At 25.5% G+C, this 25389-nt stretch overlaps 1 protein-coding gene across 4 annotated transcripts in view; it reads right to left on the reverse strand.

Moving 5' to 3' along the window:
- LOC107071687 (uncharacterized) overlaps positions 1-25389 on the reverse strand; it is a 122593-nt gene that overhangs the window by 27492 nt on the left and 69712 nt on the right. For all 4 annotated transcript variants that reach the window (XM_089176739.1, XM_089176740.1, XM_089176738.1 and 1 more), the window contains exon 6: positions 2812-2997. In XM_089176739.1, coding sequence (XP_089032865.1) covers positions 2812-2997 — 186 coding nt within the window. The remainder of the gene's footprint in view (positions 1-2811; positions 2998-25389) is intronic.

Raw genomic sequence — 25389 nt, forward strand, 5'->3', positions numbered from 1 at the left:
GGTCTGTCTTCTGTAACCAACTTCGGATTATTCTGAACGTTCTATCACCAACTGCAGAGTCATCTGCACATGACGAACGTCTACTAATGTCTTGTGCATGACGATTATCTTCTATCAATAACTGCGGAATATTCTGCACATTATGATCTGTTTTCTATAACTAATACCAGATTATTCTGCATATGACGATCTGCTTTTTGCAACTAACTTCGGATTATTCCGCGCATGACGAACTGTTTTCTTTCACTAACTGCGGAACATTTCGCGCATGACGATCTGTCTTTTGTAACCAACATCAGATTATTCTGCGCATGACGAATATCTCCTATTATCAACTGCAGAATAATCTGCACATGACGATCGGTTTCTAATGTTTTGCACATGATGATGTGTCTTTTGTAACCAACTTCGGATTATTCCGCGCATGACGAACGCCTCCTATTACCAACTTCAGAACATTTCGCGCATGATTATAGTCTTTTATCATCAATTGTCGAATATTCAGCATACGAAACATTTGTCTTACAATCTATGACAATTTTTGACGTTTGAACAATCATCTATGACATTTGAACTAATCGTTGATCCTAAATTAGTGCCATGACGGAAATGCATTTACAACTCTAACAAAATTAGATCTAACAATAAACTTTCGTTGATAGAATCGTTCTAAAATAAATCGTGACGGAACAAATAGGAAATTGTTTCACGTTGAAGTTTTGTGCAACGATAGAACGCGGAAGTGGGAGAAAGAGAAGAAGAAGAGGAGGAGGAAGAGGAGGAGGAAGAAGAAGAAGAAGAAGAAGGGAGAAGAGTACGAGAGTACACGACGAAGAGGAGGAGGAGGTGGAGGAGGTGATGGTGGAGGAGAAAGGAACGACGCCTGCTTCCGGCCCATTAAAAGCAAACCGGGGGTCGCACGGATCGTGTGCAGGAGGCTAATTATTTCGAAGACACAGTGGTTCTCATTTATTGTATCCCAACACTGATTTTTTTTTTCCATTTTTCAACCCATTCAACCCATTTCCATCAAACATGAAAAAAACATTAGAAAATTCATTCTCATACCCAACATTTTTCTTTTTTTGATTGTATGCACTTACATAGGTGATGTGCCTAACAGTGAAATGCACTCTCGTAATAATAACTAGGTTAAATGGGCGCATATATGCGCTTATGGTGCAAATAGGTTAAACTATTTACTTTTTTAATTTTTTCTTTTATTTTATATTTTATAATTATAAATCGTTGAAATTATTTGCAAATAAAAATAGTTTGACATCGTCTATTTTTAGAGTAAAAAATCAAATAAGCAAATAAATAATAAATCGAATGATTGGGACATGACAGGGAATCACGTTTAAATACTAACTGAACGGGGGTGTCCATAAATGGTACGATACTTGGATTACGTCCATTTCCGGTAGCGAATCACCGTTATATATATCGGGACAGTTTATTTACTTTCTCTCTCTTTTTAGCATCTTCTGAAGCTTCGAAAGTCTTTCAAGTAGTATTAGTATTTTAGTAGGATGGTAAATCGTTCAAATACAGGGGCGATAGGGTTGTAAGTGTAAAAGAGAAAGAAAATTGGCAACAGCTAAACCGGTGCAACTCGAGTTACGTAAAAAAGCACGTTTTAACTATATTAACCTTGGCACGTATCTTCTTTCAGACCATATGCGTTTAAACGTACACTGAACTGTAATAATTGTTGATTACTTTCGTATCAAGTTTGATAACAGATTTCAGATTGCTTTTTTTCTTTTTTAAATAAATAAAATAAAATTAATGTTTATTTTTTAAAAATGGTTATTGTTATTTAAGTGTAACTGTGTCATATTATTTGATCAGGTTGTGTGTGTGAGATTGACTTTTAAATATTTAATTATTTATTATTATTATTTTTTTTTAAATATTTTAACATAGTACCAAATTAACGAATTTTTATTGAATTTTATTTTAATTGATTTTGTTTTTATTTAAAACAAATTATTTATCTTATTATTATTATTATGTTTTTTAATATTTTAACAAGGTACTACCCAAGGTAGTTAGGGTATTTTAATTTTATATTAATTAATATTATAAAATTATGTTTTAATAATAAAAATTATTTAATTTAATTTAATTTATGCTTATTTATTTATTTATTTTTTTTTTTAAATATTTCAACATGGTACCAAGTTATTGAATTTATATTTAATTTTATATTAATTAATTCATTGATAATAATAAAAATTATTTAATTTATTGTTACTGTTTTTTTTTTTTTTAATATTTCAACAGGTAAACCAGGATACCGAGTTATCGAATTATTTAATTTTATTATTTAATGGTAGATAAAAAAAATAAAAATAAATTTTGAAAGACCAATCATTATTGAGATTGATTAGGTTTAATTATAATATAAGATTTATTGTTTTTTTTTTTTTTTTTAAGATGATTCTATTCAATAATTTAAGAAATGATTGAATTATTTAGTTGTAAGAAAAGATTGAGGTTAAAGTTTTAATCTCATCAATTGTTTTAGATATATACAGTGTGACCCCCCTTTTTTTTTTTTTACTTTTATTACGTCATTTATTATTACTCATCGAGCAAATCTAATCCACAAGTGGAACAATGACGTTATTATTCGTCTTCATCATTTCACTTGACTTACGTTCGTTGTCTTTCGAAAAGAAAAAAAGGGTTTGTTCTTTAAAAGTGATGTTAAACATTATGTTAATGAAATCATACACACATACACACGTATACAGACGTATTTTAGAAATAAATAAATAAATAAATAATTAGAATAAAAAATACCTGATTTGCGTGTGATAAGCAGGAGTTGTGTGTTCAGAATGCGTCGTTAAAAGTTCAGCAGGAATCGCAGCCATTTCGATTGGGTGTCCAATGGGTGGTATAATTGGTTCCAATAATAGGACACCAGGTGTAGCAGGTGAAGGTTGTGGACCAAGTAACGACACGCGTACCTTTTCTCTGCCTTCGCTATAAACAATTAATTATATATTCAACAAAATTATATTATTTTATTTTAAATATTTTATTATAATAAATAATTATAATAATAATAATAATAATAATAATAATAATAATAATAAATATTATTATAATAAATTATAATTTATTTAATATTTTAATATTTTATTCAAATATTTATTTAATATTTTAATATTTTATTCAAATATTTATTTAATATTTTAATATGTTATTCAAATATTTATTTAATATTTTAATATTTTATTGAAATATTTATTTAATATTTTAATATTTTATTGAAATATTTATTTAATATTTTATTAATTGATAAATTTGTTTTTAATTCTTTTTTTTATTTATATAATTTATATTATATTTTATTATAATTTTATTAATCAGACAAATTGTTATATTTTTTTATTTATATTAATGTAATTATATTATATTACTATTAATTACATTATTATTAATGTAATATAAGTGAAATAAATTTTACTTAATACGTTTTATTATTCTTTTAATTTTTGTTAGTTGTTATTGCTGTTGTTGTTGTTGTTTTTTTTTTTTTTTTAATTATTTAATGTAAATAGAAATACAATATTATTATAATTATCATGTTTCGTGGATAAATCAAATTTTAATTTTGTAATATGGTATTTTTTTTTTATTTTTTTTTTTTTTTTTTATAACAGATTATAGTTTAATATATTCTTCATCGAAAAAATTACAGAACACGCAATCACGCGATAAATTTCAAAATATTAGTTAGGTTTATGAACAATTTGCATTCAAATTTGATCCATAAATAAATTGTTAACTCATTTACTTGCCTGACAGTGAATTAAAACAGAAACGTTTTTAAAATATCGATCAATTTCTAATCAAATTTTTTGATAACACACAGAATAAAAATAAAAATTACACACACAAGATTATTACTAATAAATTATTAAATAATAAATATATATATATATATAACAAATTTAAATAATTTAGAAAATTGACGTAAAATAAAATGATTGCTGTTGTATTTAATTTTTACAATAAAAAAAAACCCTCTGTAAATAATCAACTAAATATTATAATAATTTACGTATTATTTTTTTATTTAAAAAAAAAAAAAATTGAAACACACGAACAACACACACCTATACACACGTGAGATAAAATGATTGATTTTTTGTTTAATTCTTACTACTCTAGCAAACTGTTAATAAATAATCAATTAAATATAATAATTTATATAGTTATTTTTTAATTTAAAAAAATATTGAAACACATAAACAATAGACACACACACACACACACATACACAGAGGCATATATAAAGGCGTGAGTATAACCATAAATTAATAAATAAAAATGAATATGATTAAACTAACGTCGAACGTCAACTAGTAACTTGACAGAGCACGAAAACTTAAATGACGAAAGTACCAGAACGATATACTCTGTTTTAAATTGTCATAATTTTACAGTGACTGTATAAGAGTCGTCGAATGAGACGAGTCATCGTCTTCTTCCACACAATCCTAAGTACTTAAGTATAATATATATAATAAGATACAAGAGCATAGATAAAATCTCCACCTTACTTAATAATAAATTCAATAAAATTAATATAAAAGAGAGAGATTTTGATTTATGATTTTTCTACACAAAATTGTTCAATCATCATTATTATAATCTTCTAATTTTAATAAAATGTAAAAATAAAATAAATTGTTTTGTTATTTTTCTTATCATTTTTGTAATGTTGTTTTGTTTAAAAAAAGTTGCTTTTACATGATAAAAATAAAGTGAATTATTATTAGGTGTACAAATTAATTTGGTCCGTTTTTCTAGCACAAAAAATGCATTTATTTTCAATAGATAATGAATTAACAAATTAATCCAAATATTTATCATCACCGTTTACAACTTTTTCCCCACCTCTCAAGCAATTTTTGAATTTCGTCTCTAAACAACTTCTCGTCTTTTGACGCGATCCAATTTTGAAGCTAATTTTCGATTTCTTCGAAAGAAATGAAGTAATGACCTGCTAAATCGTGTTGCATCTGTCGAAACAGTCAGTAGTCAGAAGGAATAATGTCTGGAGAATACGTCGAGTGCGGTATGATATCCCATTTGATCGTTTCTAAATATTTGTTGACAACTTTTGTGACGTAAGGCCCAAAGTTATCATGCAAAAGAATAACATTGTCATATCTGTTCTTATATTCTGGCCGTTTTCTTGTATAATGCCCCTAGATTTGAAACGTACAGACACTGATTTTTGGTTCAACTCCAACGTAAGTGCAGACTCGTCTTGCATTTGACTCGGATCTTTATCGAGTAATGCCTGTAATTCATCGTCTACGAATTTTTTTTTGACTGTCCGGAGTGAGGTCTATCTTCAACACTGAAATCACCACTTTTGAAGTGTCCAAATCATTCTTCACATGACTTGTCAGTTAGAGCATTGTCATCGTAAACTTCCACAATCATACGATGAGCTTCAGCTGCACTTTTTTTTCCAATTAAAACCAAAAAAAAAAATTCAAACTTGCCGCAAATGCTGTTTAGTTATCATAAAATTTGAAACTTTCAACAACGTAACAACAAATATTTTGTATAAAAACTCAAAACAATACAAACTGAATGTTATCGACAGATGTCCAATTTGTCTGAAAACCAAGGCGACAATCAGCTGTTACTATTTCAAAATTTAATGCTTTTAGAGCCATCTTTTAAAAACGGATCGAATTAATTTGTACATTCACAATAATACGTACAAAATAAACTTGACCTTGAAGTATCGTAGAACTATAAAACGTGTGTTTGATCGTTCGTTGAAAAACGTAACACGATTCTACCAATGACAACACAATGATGAACTTGCTTACGTAACATTTGTTTCTTTTTTCTTTTGTAACATCACGTAATTTGTCCTATTAATGTTTCACGATGATACAAGAGAGAGAGAGAGAGAGAGAGAAGAGTACTCATAAAAAAGTGTTGTCCTATATCATTAAAAAAGTAACTTGGGTCGTTTGATAATCGTAAAATGAAATGTTTGTCATAGTTTCTTTTTTGCTTTCATTTTTTTCTGGTGCTTTCCAACAACCCTTCTTCGTACCAACCCTTTCCTCAGTTCAACCTTTACCTATCTCTCTCTCTCTCTCTCTCACTCACTTTCTCTTCTGCAAACCCTCCCCTTTCTCCCTTTGAACCCCCATTTGTAGCATTACTTCAATAGCACTCACGTGTTGCACGAATGGCAGGTTGCCAATGCGTATAGTAAAACCCATACTCGTTTAATACACGTATGTATGTTAACATCGTAAAATTCAGGGACGTTGGTTCATAATACATGTATTTTCAGATAAGATCGATTGGTCCATCATATATATATATATATATAGAAATGATGCTGTAGATTAAAGAAACAAGTAATAGTTTGAGTGATAGAAAGAGAGAGAGAGAAAATGGAACCACGATGTAATATTTAATACGCATTAAATATCACAATTTTCTCATTACGTAAATGGACATTTTTAGATCATTCAAATGTTCTAATTTTCTTCTATAAATTATTCCCAATATCATACATACACACACATATAGATATATTTAAGGATTTGCATTGTAATTGAAAATATTGCAGAACCGATCTTAACACTATGCCATCTGCAAGTCATTTTTTCGTGAATTTAATATAAAATTTCTTGAAATGAATTTTTCAAAAATATTCTACCGGCCTCTGACGACTTTTGAGTGCTTAGACGTGCGGCCATTAAAGTGTTAGCTTTCGTTTTACAGTTTTGAATACCACGATACAGCCATCGGCACTTTACCCGATAATTTTCGCATGGCACCAATGTGGAGCCACCGGACGTCATAGTGTTAATAAGTTTTTTTTATTTTATGTGATTTTTTTTAACTTAGAAATAAGATAACTTATATTTTTAAAACGTTGAGTGTCACGCAAATTTTTACGGAAATACCCGTCAGGGTTGCGTCAAGATTGACTGATGATAGCTTCAGACCACACGTGTATTTTGTATTGAAAAAACAGTTGGACGTCAGTCATTAGTGACTGACACGGCGTATATGAAGAATTTTATTGCCAGACATCGCTGACTGACGATGAATTTCAGTTTAAGCTGAGTCAGAGTTGCGTCAGGGTAGACTGACGATGATGTCAGACCACGTGTGTATTTTTTGTATTGAAAAAACAGTTGGACGTCAGTCATTAGTGACTGACACGGCGTATATGATGAATTTCATTGTCAGACATCGCTGACTGACGATGAATTTCAATTTAAGCTGCGTCAGGGTTGCGTCAGGGTGGACTGACGATGATGTCAGACCACGCGTGTATTTTTTGTATTGAAAAAACAGTTGGGCGTCAGTCATTAGTGACTGACACGGCGTATATGAAGAATTTCATTGCCAAACATCGCTGACTGACGATGAATTTCAACTTAAGCCGTGTCAGTCACTAATGACTGACGTTCAATTGTTTTTTTTTAATACAAAGTAATACGCGTGACCTCTGACGGAGATTTCCATAGAAATTTGGGTGGCGTTCAAAGTGTTAAAGGTGTGTTTTGAGATAATATGAGTCTATGTTTCGTAGTATGCAGTCAGACACAAACACACATTGATTTTCGTTCGGTTTTTTCAAATCAACTCCATTCTATGAAGAAGTTTTTACTTAGAAAAAGAAGGGGTGTCAATTTACTGCAAAGAAAAGTGATGGGGTTTTATGGTTAAAAGTTAGAGGGTAGTTGAAGAGCAGATAACTGCTATCTCCTGCCACTTTTTTTTTTCTTTCGTACCTAACTAAACTAAGTAAGCCTACCTGTTAGTTTGCTTACTTGCTTGCTATGGAAAACGATCCCCTCGAGAAGGAAGAAGAAGATGAAGATGATAAGGATGATGGGGTAAGAGAGAGAGAGAAAAAAAAGGGATAGTAAAAGGAGAGTAGTAGTTGAGTGTCCTCAGGGGAAAAAAACATTTTGCTAAAATTAAAAATACGAAAATCGAAGAACCCAGTTGCACCCCCAAGTTATTTAAAATTCATTTAGGAACTATTTTCGTAAGATATATTTTTTATTATTAAATATAATTAAATAAATATTATAATAATATATTTTTCATTAGAAATTCAATTATTTAAATATATATTTCATTAGAAGTTCAATTATTGAAATGTTTAATATAATAATAATAATTAATTAGAATTATATTATATTATATTATATAATATAATAATATTAATTATATTATAATATTTTAATTATAAAATATTTAATAAATTAATTATTTAAATATATACTTATTTTATTTTAAAACATAATAAATTAAATAATAAAATAATATATTTTTCATTAGAAATTTAATTATTAAAATATTTAATATAATAATATTAATTAATTATATTATTGTAATTATAAAATATTTAATATATTAATTATTTAAATATATATTTTATTATAAAATATAATAAATTAAATATTAAAAAAATATATATTTAATATATGCAAATTAAATAGTAATATAATAGTATATAGAAATTATATATATTTTAATTCATATTTTATACATTAATATAGTAAATTGTAAATTAATAGTAAATATATATACATGCTTATATGTTGATGGATGTGTACACTACTGTTCAAAAGTTTGATATATGTTTGTTTATATGTATATTGATATATATACATATATATGTATGTGTTCGTGTATTCTTTGGAGATGGTCATCCACGTCAACTCAACGAATCGTTTTTTTTAGTTTCTTCGCTCTATATACCGTAATATACAAATGTAAAGAAAGATATATATATATATATATATATATATATATATATATATATATATATAGTAGAATATATAGATAGTAGAATGTTTTAACGTGTTCGTTGAAGCATCACGATGTTGAAACGGTACTTTAATATCCACGACACGAACCGGAGTACCGTGAAAAGGAACAAACTCACGCTCCGAATCATCCATGAACTGATAATGATGATGATGATGATTATGATTATGATGCTGTATTAGATCTTTCATTTAAATAATAATTTTAATAACATTTATTATATTTTTCTATGCAATCTTTTAAATTAGATTTTTCTCTTCTTTTTCTTATATACTATTAGTCACATTTGTAATTATTACAATTTTTATAATTAATTCTAATTGCGAATAATGAGATTGTCTCTTAGAATTTCATTTTTAAATAATGTAATATAACATTTATAATATTCTTATTATTATTATTATTATATATATATACTGTTAAATTACTATTTAATTTACAAATTACTATTAATATGTATATATATATTGTAATTGTATATTTGGTAATATATGTAATATATATATTACAATTTAATATTAATAGATAAAATATGAATAAATATTATATATATATATACTATTATATTACTATTATATGCACAAATTACTATTGGTATACATATTAATAATAATTATATATTTAATTGTATTATATTTAATTATATTTTTATATGCACTCTATTTATTTTACGTTTCCTTTAATTTTTATTTTATATTATTAGTCACATTTTTAATAATTAGAATTTCATTTTTAAATAATATAATGTTACCTTCACAATATTATTATATATATATATAATATTTTAAATTAAAATATATACCACACATCTAGATACTATTATATTACTATTACATTCACAAATTACTATTGATATACCTATTAATAATAATTATATATTTAAATTTTCTCGTATCAGTCACAATAAACAACAATTTAATTTTATATTTGATTTTTTTGTTCATTCTCATTCTTAATTTTCACTATCTTTAACTTTCATTTATTCTTTTTATTAGATAAAACATTAGCCATTGATAAAAATATTTTCTCTTAGTTAGATTCGATGCTTATCTTTTCAACGTTCGTTGATTTTATCACCTTTTTGCTTATCTTTATCGTGTAATAGAGATAGAAAGAAAAAGAAATAGAAAAAGTAAAAGAAAAAGAAAAAAGATACCTTCGACGAAGAGACAACGGATACCAACGATTACTTTCCATGTATGAGTTTAATATATACAGACATATATATATATTTAAGATTACTTTCTATGTATAAGTTAAAGATATTTATCTGATTACGTCACGAATATAATCGAATTCACTTTTAGAAAAGTGATAAGTTTACAATTTAATATCTCATAATACTTTAGTGAAAAAAAAAACTTGAACCTTTTTATATACCATTTATCCCTTTATGTAATCTGAAAACCTTCAATACCACCCTTGTTTCCCCTTTAATATCCCTTCAACCAATGAAAGTATGTAAGCATTGACCTGATTTTCTGCTTGAGATAAACGATCGAAGATTGTTTCATGGACCGTGGAAAAAGAAAATAAAAAAAAAAAAAGAAAAAAAAGGAAGAAAAAAAAAGTAAAGAAAAGGAAGTTGCTTTTCATTTTTTTCAAACTTCTTTGTTCTTTGTTTTTGTTTGTTTGTTTTTTTCTTTTTTTTTTTTTTTGGAGGAAAGGCTCTTGTATATCGTGGCAATCCTTCTACTCCTTTTTTTACCTTTTTTTCTCTTTTTTTTTTTTTTCTTTATTTTTTCCGATAGGAAACGTACGAGTTTTGTATTGTGCGATCGACTCGTGCTTCCCTTTCTTTTCTTTTTTTTGGGTTCGTTTTTTTTTCTAATCATACGATAGCACACACAAGTTTTCCTATTGTTCAATCTTTTTTTTTTTCCAATTTGTTTTGGTTTCTGGCTCTTTTGACTGTATTTTTTCTTTCTAAATACAATTGATACAGTATGATTTCTTTTCGTTTTTTTTAATTAATTTTTGAATTTTAAATCATTTACAATTGCAATACGATTTCTCCTATGCTTTTTGTTTTATCTGATACAATTTTTGAATTGTAAATCATTTACAATTGCAATACGATTTTTCGTATGCTTTTTGTTTTATCTGATACAATTTTTGAATTGTAAATCATTTACAATTGCAATACGAATTCTTTTCATTTACTTTATTAAAATTTTTAAATTACAAATCATTTAAAATTGCAATACGATTTCTTCTATGCTTTTGTTTTATCTGACACAATTTTTGAATTGTAAATCTTTATACAATTGCAATATAATTTATTTTCTTTTTTTCTGTTACAATTTCTAAATTGTAAATCCTTACAGTTGCAATACGATTTCTTATCTTATTTTTCTGTTACAATTTTTGAATTGTAAATTATTTACAATTGTAATACGATTTCATGTATGCATTTGTTTTATCTGATACAATTTTTGAATTGTAAATCACTTACAATTGCAATACGAATTCTTTTCATGTACTTTATTAAAATTTTATAATTACAAATCATTTACAATTGCAATACGAATTCTTGTATGCTTTTGTTTTTTCTGACACAATTTTTGAATTGTAAATCTTTATACAATTGCAATATAATTTATTTTCTTTTTTCTGTTGCAATTTCTAAATTGTAAATCCTTACAATTGCAATACGATTTCTTTTCTTATTTTTCTGTTACAATTTTTGAATTGTAAATTATTTACAATTGTAATACGATTTCACATATGCGTTTGTTTTATTTGATACAATTTTTGAATTGTAAATCATTTACAATTGCAATACGAATTCTTTTCATTTTCTTTATTAAAATTTTATAATTACAAATCATTTACAATTGCAATACGAATTCTTGTATGCTTTTGTTTTATCTGACACATTTTTTGAATTGTAAATCTTTATACAATTGCAATATAATTTATTTTCTTTTTTTCTGTTACAATTTCTAAATTGTAAATCCTTACTGTTGCAATACGATTTATTATCTTATTTTTCTGTTACAATTTTTGAATTGTAAATCTTTATACAATTGCAATACAATTTCTTTTTTTTCTTCTTTTTTTTTTACAATTTTTCAAATGTAAATCTTTACAGTTGCAATATAGTTTCTTTTGTTCTTCATATTTACAATTTTTCAATCATAAATCATTTAAAATTAGAAATTTCTGTATAATTCAATTGCAGAATAATTGTATAACAATATATACTTGCAAGTGAAATAATAAATCAATGAAAAAAAGTTAAAATAATATCTAGGATAAATTTGTTGCAAACTTGTACAAAATTTACACACATGCACACATAAACGAATGATCTTGTAAATTTAAAAATCATTAATCCTAAATTACATATTCACAAAAATGTTTCACAAAAAAAAGCTCAAGAAGTTGCAATTTTTTCAAGGAGGATGTTGAGACGAACATTTTTTTCAAATTTAATTTTTCATTTCATTTATAAACAAATTTTTCTTGCTCGTTTTTATCATACCATTGCATAAGTTTAACATTGTGCAATCATTTTCCTTTCCTCATTTGTTTTTTTTTCCTCTGCCATTTTATTTTCTTCGAAAAAGGGGGGGGGTTTCCTTTCTTTCCTCGAATGATTTTCTTCGACTGCACATCGACTCACTCGTGAAAGTCGAATAAAAAAGTAATAGAAACCACGAAGGAGTAGTAAAAGTATTAGTAGTAGTAGTAGTAGTAGTAGTAGTAGTCGGTTGTAAAAGCAAAAGAAAAAAAAAAAGACAAAAAAAAGAAGAGGGAGACCGAAATAAAATGAGAGGCAAGGTCTGCTTCTCAAAACCGGTTTTTCATCGTGCCATGGTCGTTCTCTACACGAAGAATCGATTTCTTGCATCGATAATGCATGAATCCTCGGTGTTGCAAGTATTAAAAAAAGAAGAAAGAGAAAGAGAAAGAGAAAGAGAAAGAGAAAGAGAAAGAGAGAGAGAAAGAGAGAGAGAAAATTGGTGAGAATGAAAAGAATTTCACTAACATATTTATATTCAATTTCATTTTCATTCTTATATTCATTAATATTTTTTTCTTTCTAAAAATAATATTATATATTATATACTATATTATTATTTAATATATATATATATATTATTATTGTTAATTATATTATATTAATAGTAATTAATAGTATTTACATATACATTAATTTATTTATTTAATTTTATAATTTGTCCTTAAATTCATTGATATTTTTTTCTATAACTAATATTATACATTTTATAATATATTATTATTTAATATATATATATTATTATTATTATTATTATTGTTAATTATATTATATTTATTTTAATTAATAATATTCACATACACACTAATTTATTTATTTAATTTTATAATTTGTTCTTATATTCATTTATATTTGTTTCTAAATCTAATATAATATAATAATATAATAATGTAATAATAATAATATATATATATATGGTGTTTTTTCTTGTTTTTTTTTTTCTTACGATGCAACCCGTATTCCTCTTACGTGTCACGTATTTTTGGAATTAAAAAAAAAAAACACAGCTTGTTTTTTTTATAAATCATTTTATTTTCATCTCTGCAAACGAGTAAGTGAGTCAATATGCCTACGTGTGGATGACTCTCTCGAACCTCGAAAGGTTTTATTTTTTTTTTATTTCATTTTTTTTCTTGTAATTTTTAATAATATTGTTTTTAATATTATTGTTTTATATTTCTTTTTATTTATATTTTATATTTATTTATTTTATATTTATATTTATTATTATTTATATTATAGTTTAATTTTTTTAATAATATTGTATTTAATATATATATATATATAGAATTGTAATTTTTTTTGTTATTAATATTATTATTAATATTATTATTATCATTATTATTATTATTATTGTTATGCATTAACGTTAGTGTTCATTAAAACGTGAAAATAGAAGAGACTATTATTTACGAGTGGTTTATGAGATAAGAAATATAACTTGGAAGAGAATACAAACGTTTGTTCTAATAAATAATAATAATAATACTACTATTCAATACTTATATTTCATATATATATATAGTATGAAATGATAGATAATAAATAAAGTTATTTTTATTGTCCGTTGATAATGAGAATACTCATGTGTGTATTTGTGACTTCATGAGTTTGTAAGTGGGTGTTTCTGTTTGTGTCTGGGTGGGTGTGTTATAATTAACTCTATAACCAATAACTCAACAGATTTTCAAATTTTAATTCATATAAGAAAAAATAATAATAATAATAATAATAATAATAATAAATGTCTATTGCGATTTAAAAGATTCGTTCGTTGTATCGAACAACCATACTAGATAAAAATGTATTTTTTTTTCTTTTTCTTTTTCTTTTTCTTTTTCTTCTTCTTTCTTTTTTTTTTCTTTTTTGAAAGTTAAGAGATAACACTTTAACTTGCTAATAAAAAATGAGTCAACGAAAAAGAAGAAGATAATAACGTATGATGTATGATAGAATTTTATAACTCGCTTACATAAATACAAATTGCTTTTTGTTTTTCGTTATACACGTGCACGTACAAAATTTGCGTTGCAAAATTTGGAAATTTCATTATCTTTTGTTTTTCTTTTTTTTTTTAATTTTACTTCAGTTTTTTTTTCTCTGCTTGCATGAGGATATCTGTGTCCTTAAAAAAAACTATTATATATATATATCCATTTTATTAATTTATTAATAATATATTCAACAGTACAATGCTTCAATCATAATTCATAATAAAACATTTGAATCATAAAATTCAAGACAAAACTGAAAACATTAAAGAATAAACATAAGAATACTTAAACATCAAATTAATTCATTTATTAATAACCTGTTAAATAATACTATAATTAAATAATAATCTAAATAACAATATTAAATCATAAAATTGAAGATAAATCAAACATTAAATCATATTAATAGTCATTCAAAGATATTTAATCAATATCCAAAGGAATAACCTAAATACCAACTACTACCAACTACTACTAACTACTACCAACTACTACCCATTAATTTAATTATAACGACATGTTCTTTGATATACCTATAATATTACGAATGAAGATTAATATGATTATTCAACACTTCTTACTTGCTTGCTTACTTGCATCAAAGTCTGGCGTCAGTTAGCTATAGCTACCAACCAACAAACCAACCAACCAACCAACCAACCAACCAACCAACCAACCAACCAACCAACCAACCAAACCCAGTCGCGCGAAACACCTACTCGACAAAAGCAATGTTCTCGACCTTGAGACCCATGACATCATCGGTGGTTCTCTTCTCCTTTAACGATATCTTTCTCTCTCTCTCTCTCTCTCTCTTTTTTTCTCTCTCTTACTATCTTCTTCAATGTTCTCTCTCGTCCCGTTATTTTTATTCCTTTTTTTTTCTTTTTCTTTTCCCTCGTTATTCCAAAAGAACGGTTTGTTTCTTTGACTGATGTGACGATGAAAATTCGTCTAACGAATTCCCTACGAGATACTTTGCTTTTTTTCTTTTTTTTTTTTTTTTTTTCTTGAGTTACAAGGGTGTGTAACACTGTTATTACTCTACTCTACTTTCACAGAAAAAAAAATACATATGTATATATGTATATATGTATATGTGATCATAATTATGAAAGTAGTTTAATTGTGTAAGTCAAAATTACAAAGCAAAAAAAAAAGAAATGGGTTTATCAGTTATTTTATTCATTTATATATATTACCATTATATATAAATAGATAAATATAATGAGTAATATATAGTATAATATATTAATATATTTAATAATACATTATACTATAATTTACTAATTTATAATAAAATATTAGTATAGTATAAATTAGTAAATATTATACTATACTATTTATTTTAATATATAGCATAATATATTAGTATAATAATATATTATAGTATAATATTATATATAAATTACCATTATATATAAATACATAAATATAATGAAAAATATACAGTATAATATATTAGTATAATAATAATTTATAGTATACACAGTATTATAATACTTATGGTATAATATATTATACTATAATTTACTAATTTATTATAATATATAGTATAATATATTAGTATAATAATATATTATAGTATATAGTATTACAATACTGATAGTATGATATATTATACTATAATTTACTAATTTATACCAATATATTAGTATCATATAAATTAGTAAACATTATACTATACTAATATATTAATATAAAGTATTATATTATATATAAATTACCATTATATATAAATACATAAATATAATGAAATATATATAGTATACACAGTATTATAATACTTATAGTATAATATATTATACTATAATTTACTAATTTATATTAATATATAGTATAATATATTAGTATAATAATATATTATAGTATACAAAGTATTATAATACTTGTAGTATAATATATTATACTAAAATTTACTAATTTATATTAAGGGGACCTTCTACTCTGCAATTTAAAAAAAATTTTTTTTTTTTTTTTTACATTTTTCGAATGTATATATATGTAGAAATATTGTGTTAAAATTTCAAAAAGATCCGATGTCTCTAACTACATTTTTGGTGCCTGAACGTAACTACCTCGGACCGCTTTCCTGAGCGTTCGGCGCGCACGGACGACTCTTATCTTGTTCAATCCCTTTCTCTTTCATTGTTTATTCAAGCAGTTTTTTTTATTGTAATCTGTATAATCCTTCGTATTGTCAGGTATATTTTTCGGGGGATCAGACATAGAGAAATATATAACTGTCTGAAGATGATGATATATAGATTATTAAATTATGATGATGTTAATGGGCTAATAATTTGAATAAAACGTGGCCCATTGCTGGGCCCATTAATCGGCCAATGATCAACTACCATTAATAGGCCGATAATAAATGCCGGTAATGGGCCGATAATAAATGCCGGTACTGGGCCGATAATAAATGCCGGTACTGGGCCGATAATAAATGCCGGTACTGGGCCGATAATAAATGCCGGTACTGGGCCGATAATAAATGCCGGTACTGGGCCGATAATAAATGCCGGTAATGGGCCGATAATAAATGCCGGTACTGGGCCGATAATAAATGCCGGTAATGGGCCGATAATAAATGCCGGTAATGGGCCGATAATAAATGCCGGTAATGGGCCGATAATAAATGCCGGTAATGGGCCGATAATAAATGCCGGTAATGGGCCGATAATAAATGCCGGTAATGGGCCGATAATAAATGCCGGTAATGGGCCGATAATAAATGCCGGTAATGGGCCGATAATAAATGCCGGTAATGGGCCGATAATAAATGCCGGTAATGGGCCGATAATAAATGCCGGTACTGGGCCGATAATAAATGCCGGTACTGGGCCGATAATAAATGCCGGTACTGGGCCGATAATAAATGCCGGTAATGGGCCGATAATAAATGCCGGTAATGGGCCGATAATAAATGCCGGTAATGGGCCGATAATAAATGCCGGTAATGGGCCGATAATAAATGCCGGTACTGGGCCGATAATAAATGCCGGTAATGGGCCGATAATAAATGCCGGTAATGGGCCGATAATAAATGCCGGTAATTGGCCGATAATAAATGCCGGTAATGGGCCGATAATAAATGCCGGTAATGGGCCGATAATAAATGCCGGTACTGGGCCGATAATAAATGCCGGTAATGGGCCGATAATAAATGCCGGTAATGGGCCGATAATAAATGCCGGTAATGGGCCGATAATAAATGCCGGTAATGGGCCGATAATAAATTTTATTAATGGGCCGATAATAAATTTTATTAATGGGCCGATAATAAATACATTATACTTATAATGTATAAAATATAAACTGTAATATAATATAATATAGTAGAATATATTATACATTATAATTATAATGGTTTTATATATGATATATGGTCATAATTATGAAAGTGGACTAAGAATAAATCAATTGTAAATCAAAATTACAAAAGAGAAAACAGAAATGAATATATCAGTTATTTCATTTAATATATTATATTTCTAGACAAAATAAATTTAATGTAAATTTCAGAATATTGTAAAAAATGAATAAATATTGAATTTATTTAGATTGTTCAAATGTAATCCTTCAAATATCTCAAAATAAGAGATATAATTATGAAAGTAATCTAACAAAGTATAACAAATGAAAAAGAAAATCAATTTATTAATTGTTTCATTTACCACATTATTTCTAAACTAAAGAAAATTCAATGTAATAATTGTCAAAAATGAACTGTTCAATAATATTTGTTATTAGAATTCATTTATAGTGTTCAAATGTCATCCCCCTTGAAATATCTGGAATTAAGAGATATATTACTTAAACCACTTTCATAATTATCTGCGTACATACATATACGTATATATCTATATATATATATAGAGAGAGAGAGAGAAACATAGGTAATCGATTAGACGGAGATAAAACGTATATATAGAACAAATTATTGATTTGTCCCTAATGGTAAATAAAACAGATCAGAAGATAATCAAGCTAATATTAATCGTACGTTGGTGTGTTGCATTTTTCTGATTGTTTATTTCTTTATCTAGGTCAAATATTATTTTTAATAATTTATTTGTATATTATAATTATATATATATATATCAACATATATATACTAACATATGTATATTAAGTGTTTAACAATTATATATATATAATTATTATAATTATAATATACTAACAATTATATATATGCAATTATTATAATTGTAATACATTGATAATTATATTTATAATTATTATAATTATAATATACTAACAATTATATATACAATTATTATTATTGTAATACATTGATAATTATATTTATAATTATTACAATTATAATACATTAATAATTACATTTATAATTATTATAATTATAATACACTAATAATTATAATATACTAATAAAATAAATTTATATATATAGTAAAATATTGTAATAAATGAAATATGTGTGTATAATAAATTGATAATGAATTTTAAATACATTATTTCTTTTTTATATATCTACTCAAATATGATACAAATTTTGGTTTATATAGGATCAGTATTATTATAACAAATAATTGTTATTTGTTACATTGATTTACAATTGTTAAATCTACTGTACAAATGTACATAAAAATTAGAAAAATATGTAATTTTATAAATAATTTTGTAAAGAAGTTTTCAATCAAAAAATATTGTATTTATTTCAAAGTGTTGTTTAATATATTAACCCCTTTGAGTGTTGAACACTTTAATGTAAAATATTTTTGTAAGAACAAAATAGTTTATTATTAATCAAATTCTAATAATAAATTAAAGTTTTAATTAAAGTTTATTAAATTGAAATAATTAAATAACCTTATTTATTATTTATTTATTTATATTATTAATTAATTAATGAAATTAAAGTTAATAATTAAAGTGTTTCTTTAAGAATATAGTTTAATTGAATAATTTAAACATTACATTATTTTACATGAATATTAACAAACACGTATATACTTTGAACTTAAATAAGATTAGTAATGTTTACCAAACGCATATATGCGTCCATAGTACTCAAAGGATTAAATTAAATAAAATTATTAATAATTCTAACTTTATTGTAAAATTATTAATACAATTGTATACTCGTTTCATTTATTTTTGTTTCTTTTCATACTTGTTTTAAATTTAAATCGATAAAAAAATAAATTAAAAAAAAAAAAAAAAACAATTTAATCGATGTCGCATAATTAAATTATTGGCTAATACAGTTCGTCTTTTGTTTTTATTTCTTTTTTTTCTTTCTTTCTTTCCCCTTTTCTATTTCTGAACTATATATTTTTTTTCTTTCTCTCTCTCTAAGGAATATTATTTTGCAAACAATAAGATCGATCAGTTATGGTTGGTTTCGTGAGTAGGCGCCGTTGCGTCTACACCCTTGACGACTCGTACGTTCAATACGTTCGTTTCCCAGTTAGATAGAAAGAGAAAAAAAAATAAAGAAAGAAATAGAAAGAGAGAGAGAGAAAGAGAGAGAGAGAAGGTGTGGAGTAGGAAAAAAAGAAGGAAAGAAAAAAAATCCACACGCCCCACATAAATAAAATCGTACGAAAATAAACGGGGAGGAAGATCGGGGGGTTGGAAAATCGTACGAAAAAAACAAGATTTGGTAAATTGACAAATCGATAAAAAATATGAATTGTTTTGTTTGTTTGATTGAAACTTTTTAAATATTATAGGGACGCATATATGCGTTTGATTGAAAGTTATTTATGTTTATAAAGAGTTTGTAGATATAAATGTTAATGATAAATGTAATAAATGTAAATAATAATTGTTTTAAGTATTGATTATTGTTTTGTAAATCTTGGCACGTGAAAATTATGTTTGAAAAGATAACAAATTTAAATAATTATTTTTTAATTTTAATATTTAATTAATTTAACTAATTTTTAGACACTAATTATGCGTAGTAATATTTTATTTTATAGTAATTTTAATATTAACTTGTTAATAAATTTAACAATTTTAAATATATTTAATAATCTGTTATTAGATGTGAATTATATTATATAATTAATCTAACAAACATATCTAATAATTTATTAATTTATTATATTAATAAATTTAAAATATAATTTTAATTAGTTTAAAATTAAAATAAATTTAAAATAATTTATTAAAATAAATTTATAAATAAGTTTTTTTAAATCTAATAATAAATTATTAGATTTGATTAATAAAATTACTCACAACGAAACAAACACTTCTCTAATAATTTATTAATTTATTATTAAATTTTAAATTATTTTAATTAGTTTAAAATTACAATAGTTTTAATTAATTTAAAATAAAAATAAATTGAATTAATTTAAAATTAAGATAAATTTATAAATAATTAATTAAAATAAATTTATAAATAAGTTTTTATAAATCTAATAATAAATTATTAGATTTGATTAATAAAATTACTTACTACGAAACAAATACATCTCTAATAGTTTATTAATTTAATTATAAATTTTAAACAATTTTAATTAATTTAAAATTACAATAAATTGCATTATTGTAATTCAGGGTTAAATTCCACACAATTTTTGAAAACAAAGTTTCATAGTGTTGTTTTTTATTAATTTTTATACAATTTCATGTTCATATTTTCATGTTTAATTCATCACACAAAATTTTCGAAAACAAAGTTTCATGTTGCTTTTGTTTCTTATTAATTTTTATACAATTTCATGTTCATATTTTCATGTTTAATTAATCACCAAAATTTTTGCAAACAAATTTCATTTTGTTTTCGTTTTTTATTAATTTTTATACAATTTCATGTTCATATTTTCATGTTAAATTAATCACACAAAATTTTTTAGCAAACAAATTTCATTTTGTTCGTTTTCAAAGTTCATTTAATATTGAAACGTTTAAAAATAGTTTAAAGATTTATTTTTTTTTGTTCACCGATGTTAAAAAGTTAGGTTATGTTTAAAAGTATTACATTCGTTTTCACTAAAGCAATGAAATAAAGTAGACGGGATGCGGGATGCATGCGTTATGAAACGATCAGGTTCTATTAACATCAACTTTATTCCGGCAAATAAATCACAACATCCGTTTTCTCATTTCCCTCTTCTCTTTCTCTTTTTACTTTAGTTAATTTATCTATTTATCTATTCATTTATACTGATGTTAGTATTCGTAATACTGTAAATGTAGACACAACAATTCTGTACAATTTCTTCATGATTTTAAATTTAAACTCGATTTGGATCGTGCCAATTTTGTCAATTTACGACACAAATTATGTTTCATGTTTCTTTTTTTTTTCTTTTTCTTTTTCTTATTTTTCTTTTTGTTTTCATGATTTTTTTTTTTTTTTTGACGTACGTAATTTAATGAAATTTTATTTTCAACGATCACAATGAATGTTGAATGTTAAAAGTATTCATTTTATATTTTGCATTGTTTTTTTCTTTTGTTTCACAATGAAACGAAAAAGTTTGAATAATTTACAGTAATTATTTCAATTTATTTTTTACAATGAAATGAAAAAGTTCGAACGAATAATTTATAATAATTAATTAATAATGTTTTCTTTTTTTTTTTTTTATTTACAATGAAACGAGAAATAAAACAAAATTAGATTTATGTTTTATGTTTTTCAGAAGTGAAGAAAAATTCTTGCTTTTCTACGAATTCGTTTTACAGTTAAAAAAAAAAAACAAAAAAAGGAAAAGAAACAGAAATATATTTTTTTAAAGCTCTAACATTTGGATTATTTTCAAAGCGAATAATAAAAAAAATAAAATAAGAAAAACAAGATATATTTATTTTTTCTTTTCAATTTAAATATCTCTTTCGAAAGTTTGCAAAATTCCAATATTTTGGTTACAGAAAACATTTGCTCTCTTTCATTCTTTATTTTTTTTTTTTTTTTTTTTTTTTGATAAAATATATTTTCTATAAAATAAACCAACAGAAAAATATTTTAAAAATATCTAAAAATCGTACCATGAGATTATTTTGTGAATAGATAAAAAAAAAAAAAAAAAAATTGTGAATATCCTATTCTATCGATGACAGAACTTCAGTAAAATTTGCTAAATCACAAATTCGATACTTTTATGGATACATTGAATAAAAAAAGAAGAAAATAGAAGGAAAGGAAAGGAAAAGAGGAAGAATGGGTGTAGGAAAAGGGATGGAAAGTAGTTGAGGGATGAGTAGTGTGTCAAGATGGCTGGTAACCATAGTAACGGGTTAGAAACTACGCATCTCTCTTTCTCACAAGCATCTTTCCTAACTTTTCTCTTCTTAACGTTATCCGTTTCTATTTTCTTCAAAAAACTCCATCCAGATCCAATACATATATACATGTATATAATAATGCATAAATATATATATAATATCAATATTTTTTTATATTATGAATAAATACATATATAAATAATAATAAATAAATATATTTATAATATTAGTATTTTTTTAAGATAATATATATATATTTATAAAAGATTAATATTTATTATATTTATTAATATTATTATTAAAAATAATAAAAAATAAATTAAATTCTATTAATTAATTAATTTTTAAATATTAATATTTCCTATCGCCAACTTTTACAAAAACAATCTATTATACAGTTCAAACCACAATTTATAACACACTAACCTCTCACAAACTTTTAATTCACCCTATATATAATAAATAAATTCATAATTGAGCCCAATCTATTACAAATTTATCCTCAATTAATTTCAATCATGTTATCGTACATTTTACAGCACAGTAAAAATAAAAAAAAAGGTTTTTTCAAAATATCGCACCGATCACAGATTAGCAATAATAAATTCGGTACTTATTTAATTAAAATAATTAAAAAAAAAAACAAAGGTAAGAAAAATCAATGATTTCATCTTACCTGAATAATTCACCAATCCAACGAACAATAATTTGTTTTCTGTATAATACACCTTAACGTTGACGATGAATACGACGACGACGACGACGACCAACAACTACGACGATTAATACAATTTCCACTTTATTTTCCTCCTAACCACCCCCAACGATATTTATTACGATCGATTTATTTTCTCGTTAATAACAAACACTTAAAAAGAAACCTAAAGCAATAATTAAACAACTCTTTTCAACTCGTATTACAAAACCTGGGGACTAGAACAGAGCAGGGTGGGGGTTGAGGCTGATAGGGGTTGAAACTAAAGGTTAGGGTACATTTAACTCGATTTCAACTTAAATTATCCTTCAATATTATTATCTTCCAAAATATAATTTTTTCAAAATTATTTTTTATTTTATTCATTCACTTTGGTATAAAAAAGCAAATAAATAGGGGTGAGGGTAAAAAATAATCCTTGCAACTCACATATACGTGTGACACACTCTCTCAACACGGTAACACTGTTGTGTGTATTACAGTTCGTGTGTTGTTTCCTCTTCTACGGTTGCTTCGAGACTCACCAATGCGCGCGCGCGCGCGCAACGCGCTCTTTTTGACTTTTTCTTTTTTATCCCCCGGTTTTTTAACGTTCCGTAGAGACCAATCGAGAGGGAGAACACGTTGATGGGAAATAGCAGGGTGGTACCAAGAAATAAGAAGAAGAAGAAGAAGAAGAAAGCAGAAGAAGAAGAAGAAGAAGTGAAAAAGGGACTGGGGGAGGGGGGCTGATAGTAACGGTGGTAGTGGTGTAAGGTAGGTAGGGTGGGGGTAAGAGGAAAATGTGGGTAAAAGGGTGGGAGAAAGAATACACGAATAAATATATATGTTTATGTTTGTGTGCGTGTATGTGTGTGTGAGGGTAAATGTGCGGGTGTTACGAGAGAAAGGAATGAAATATACAGTAAGAAAAATAGTAATACATATACAGTGTATTAACTACACACATACATTCTACATATACACTTATGCCACCGGTGAAGTTCCGTATATAATTGTAGTAATGTAACAAGTTTCTGTATATATATATATATGTTTTGTGTATGTGTGTATATATATGTATATTGTTATGATAATGTGAGAGTGGGAAGTTACAGTGGTCACGAGTTGTTCGCGACTATCTATCTTTACTACGAATGCACTATACCACGCCTGCGTCTAGTTCGGCTTACGCTCGGCTACTGACCGAACCTTACCGAACGTAATTTCTCTTACTCTTAGTAGTCCCATCTAACGGAAGCTCGTGGAAACTACTGAAATGTACGCATCGCGGCGCTGATGGTACTCATATTGAAGAAATCGATAAACCAATCAGAAAATGGCGCTTTATTTGAACTAAAACAATTGAATATCGATTATTAGCGATTTAAAAATGAAAAATAATAGAATTAAACAATGATTATTATTAATTAATATGTTTACGATGAACCAATCAGAAAATGGCACTTTATTTGAACTGAAACAATTGAATATCGATTATTTAAATATTTCAATTATATTTAAAAAGAAAAATGAATAGAATTAAACAATGTTTATTATTATTTAATATGTTAATTAATTGTTTTTAATATTACTTTCTTTGTTTTAGTTATTTTTATTTTAGATTACAGTAGTCAGTGATTCAATCGGGAGTATCATCTTTCTTTTACGTTTCTTTTCGTTTCTTTTCTTTTTCTTTTTTTCTTTTCTTTTCTTATTCGTTCGTCGAAGCAGGAAACTATTTACTACGCCGACCGTACGAGAGTAATCAACGTAACGAGACTAATCAAGCGACTATGGGTTATTATCGAAACTTTTCTACGCCGTGGCACAACGCGTATACCGTGTCTATGTATTCGCGAGATACACATACGTCATAAAAAAAAAAAAAAAATTATACATTCATATAAACATACATAGAGATGAATATACATACACGTGTGCATGTAATGTGTATACAACAAGTTTCTTTTACTAGAATGGTGTCCTTGTAGATGTTATTTAACAAACGATAAAATGTTGACTAGTGACTAAGAATTGCAATTAATGTCTAATAATAAGTCAAAGTAATGTCTCGTTCGCGAGTTACCAATGAGAAAAAA

This window comes from Polistes dominula, unplaced genomic scaffold (assembly GCF_049000335.1).
Source record: "Polistes dominula isolate Pdom_NZ unplaced genomic scaffold, Pdom_raw_medaka contig_80, whole genome shotgun sequence".
Lineage (NCBI taxonomy): Eukaryota > Metazoa > Arthropoda > Insecta > Hymenoptera > Vespidae > Polistes > Polistes dominula.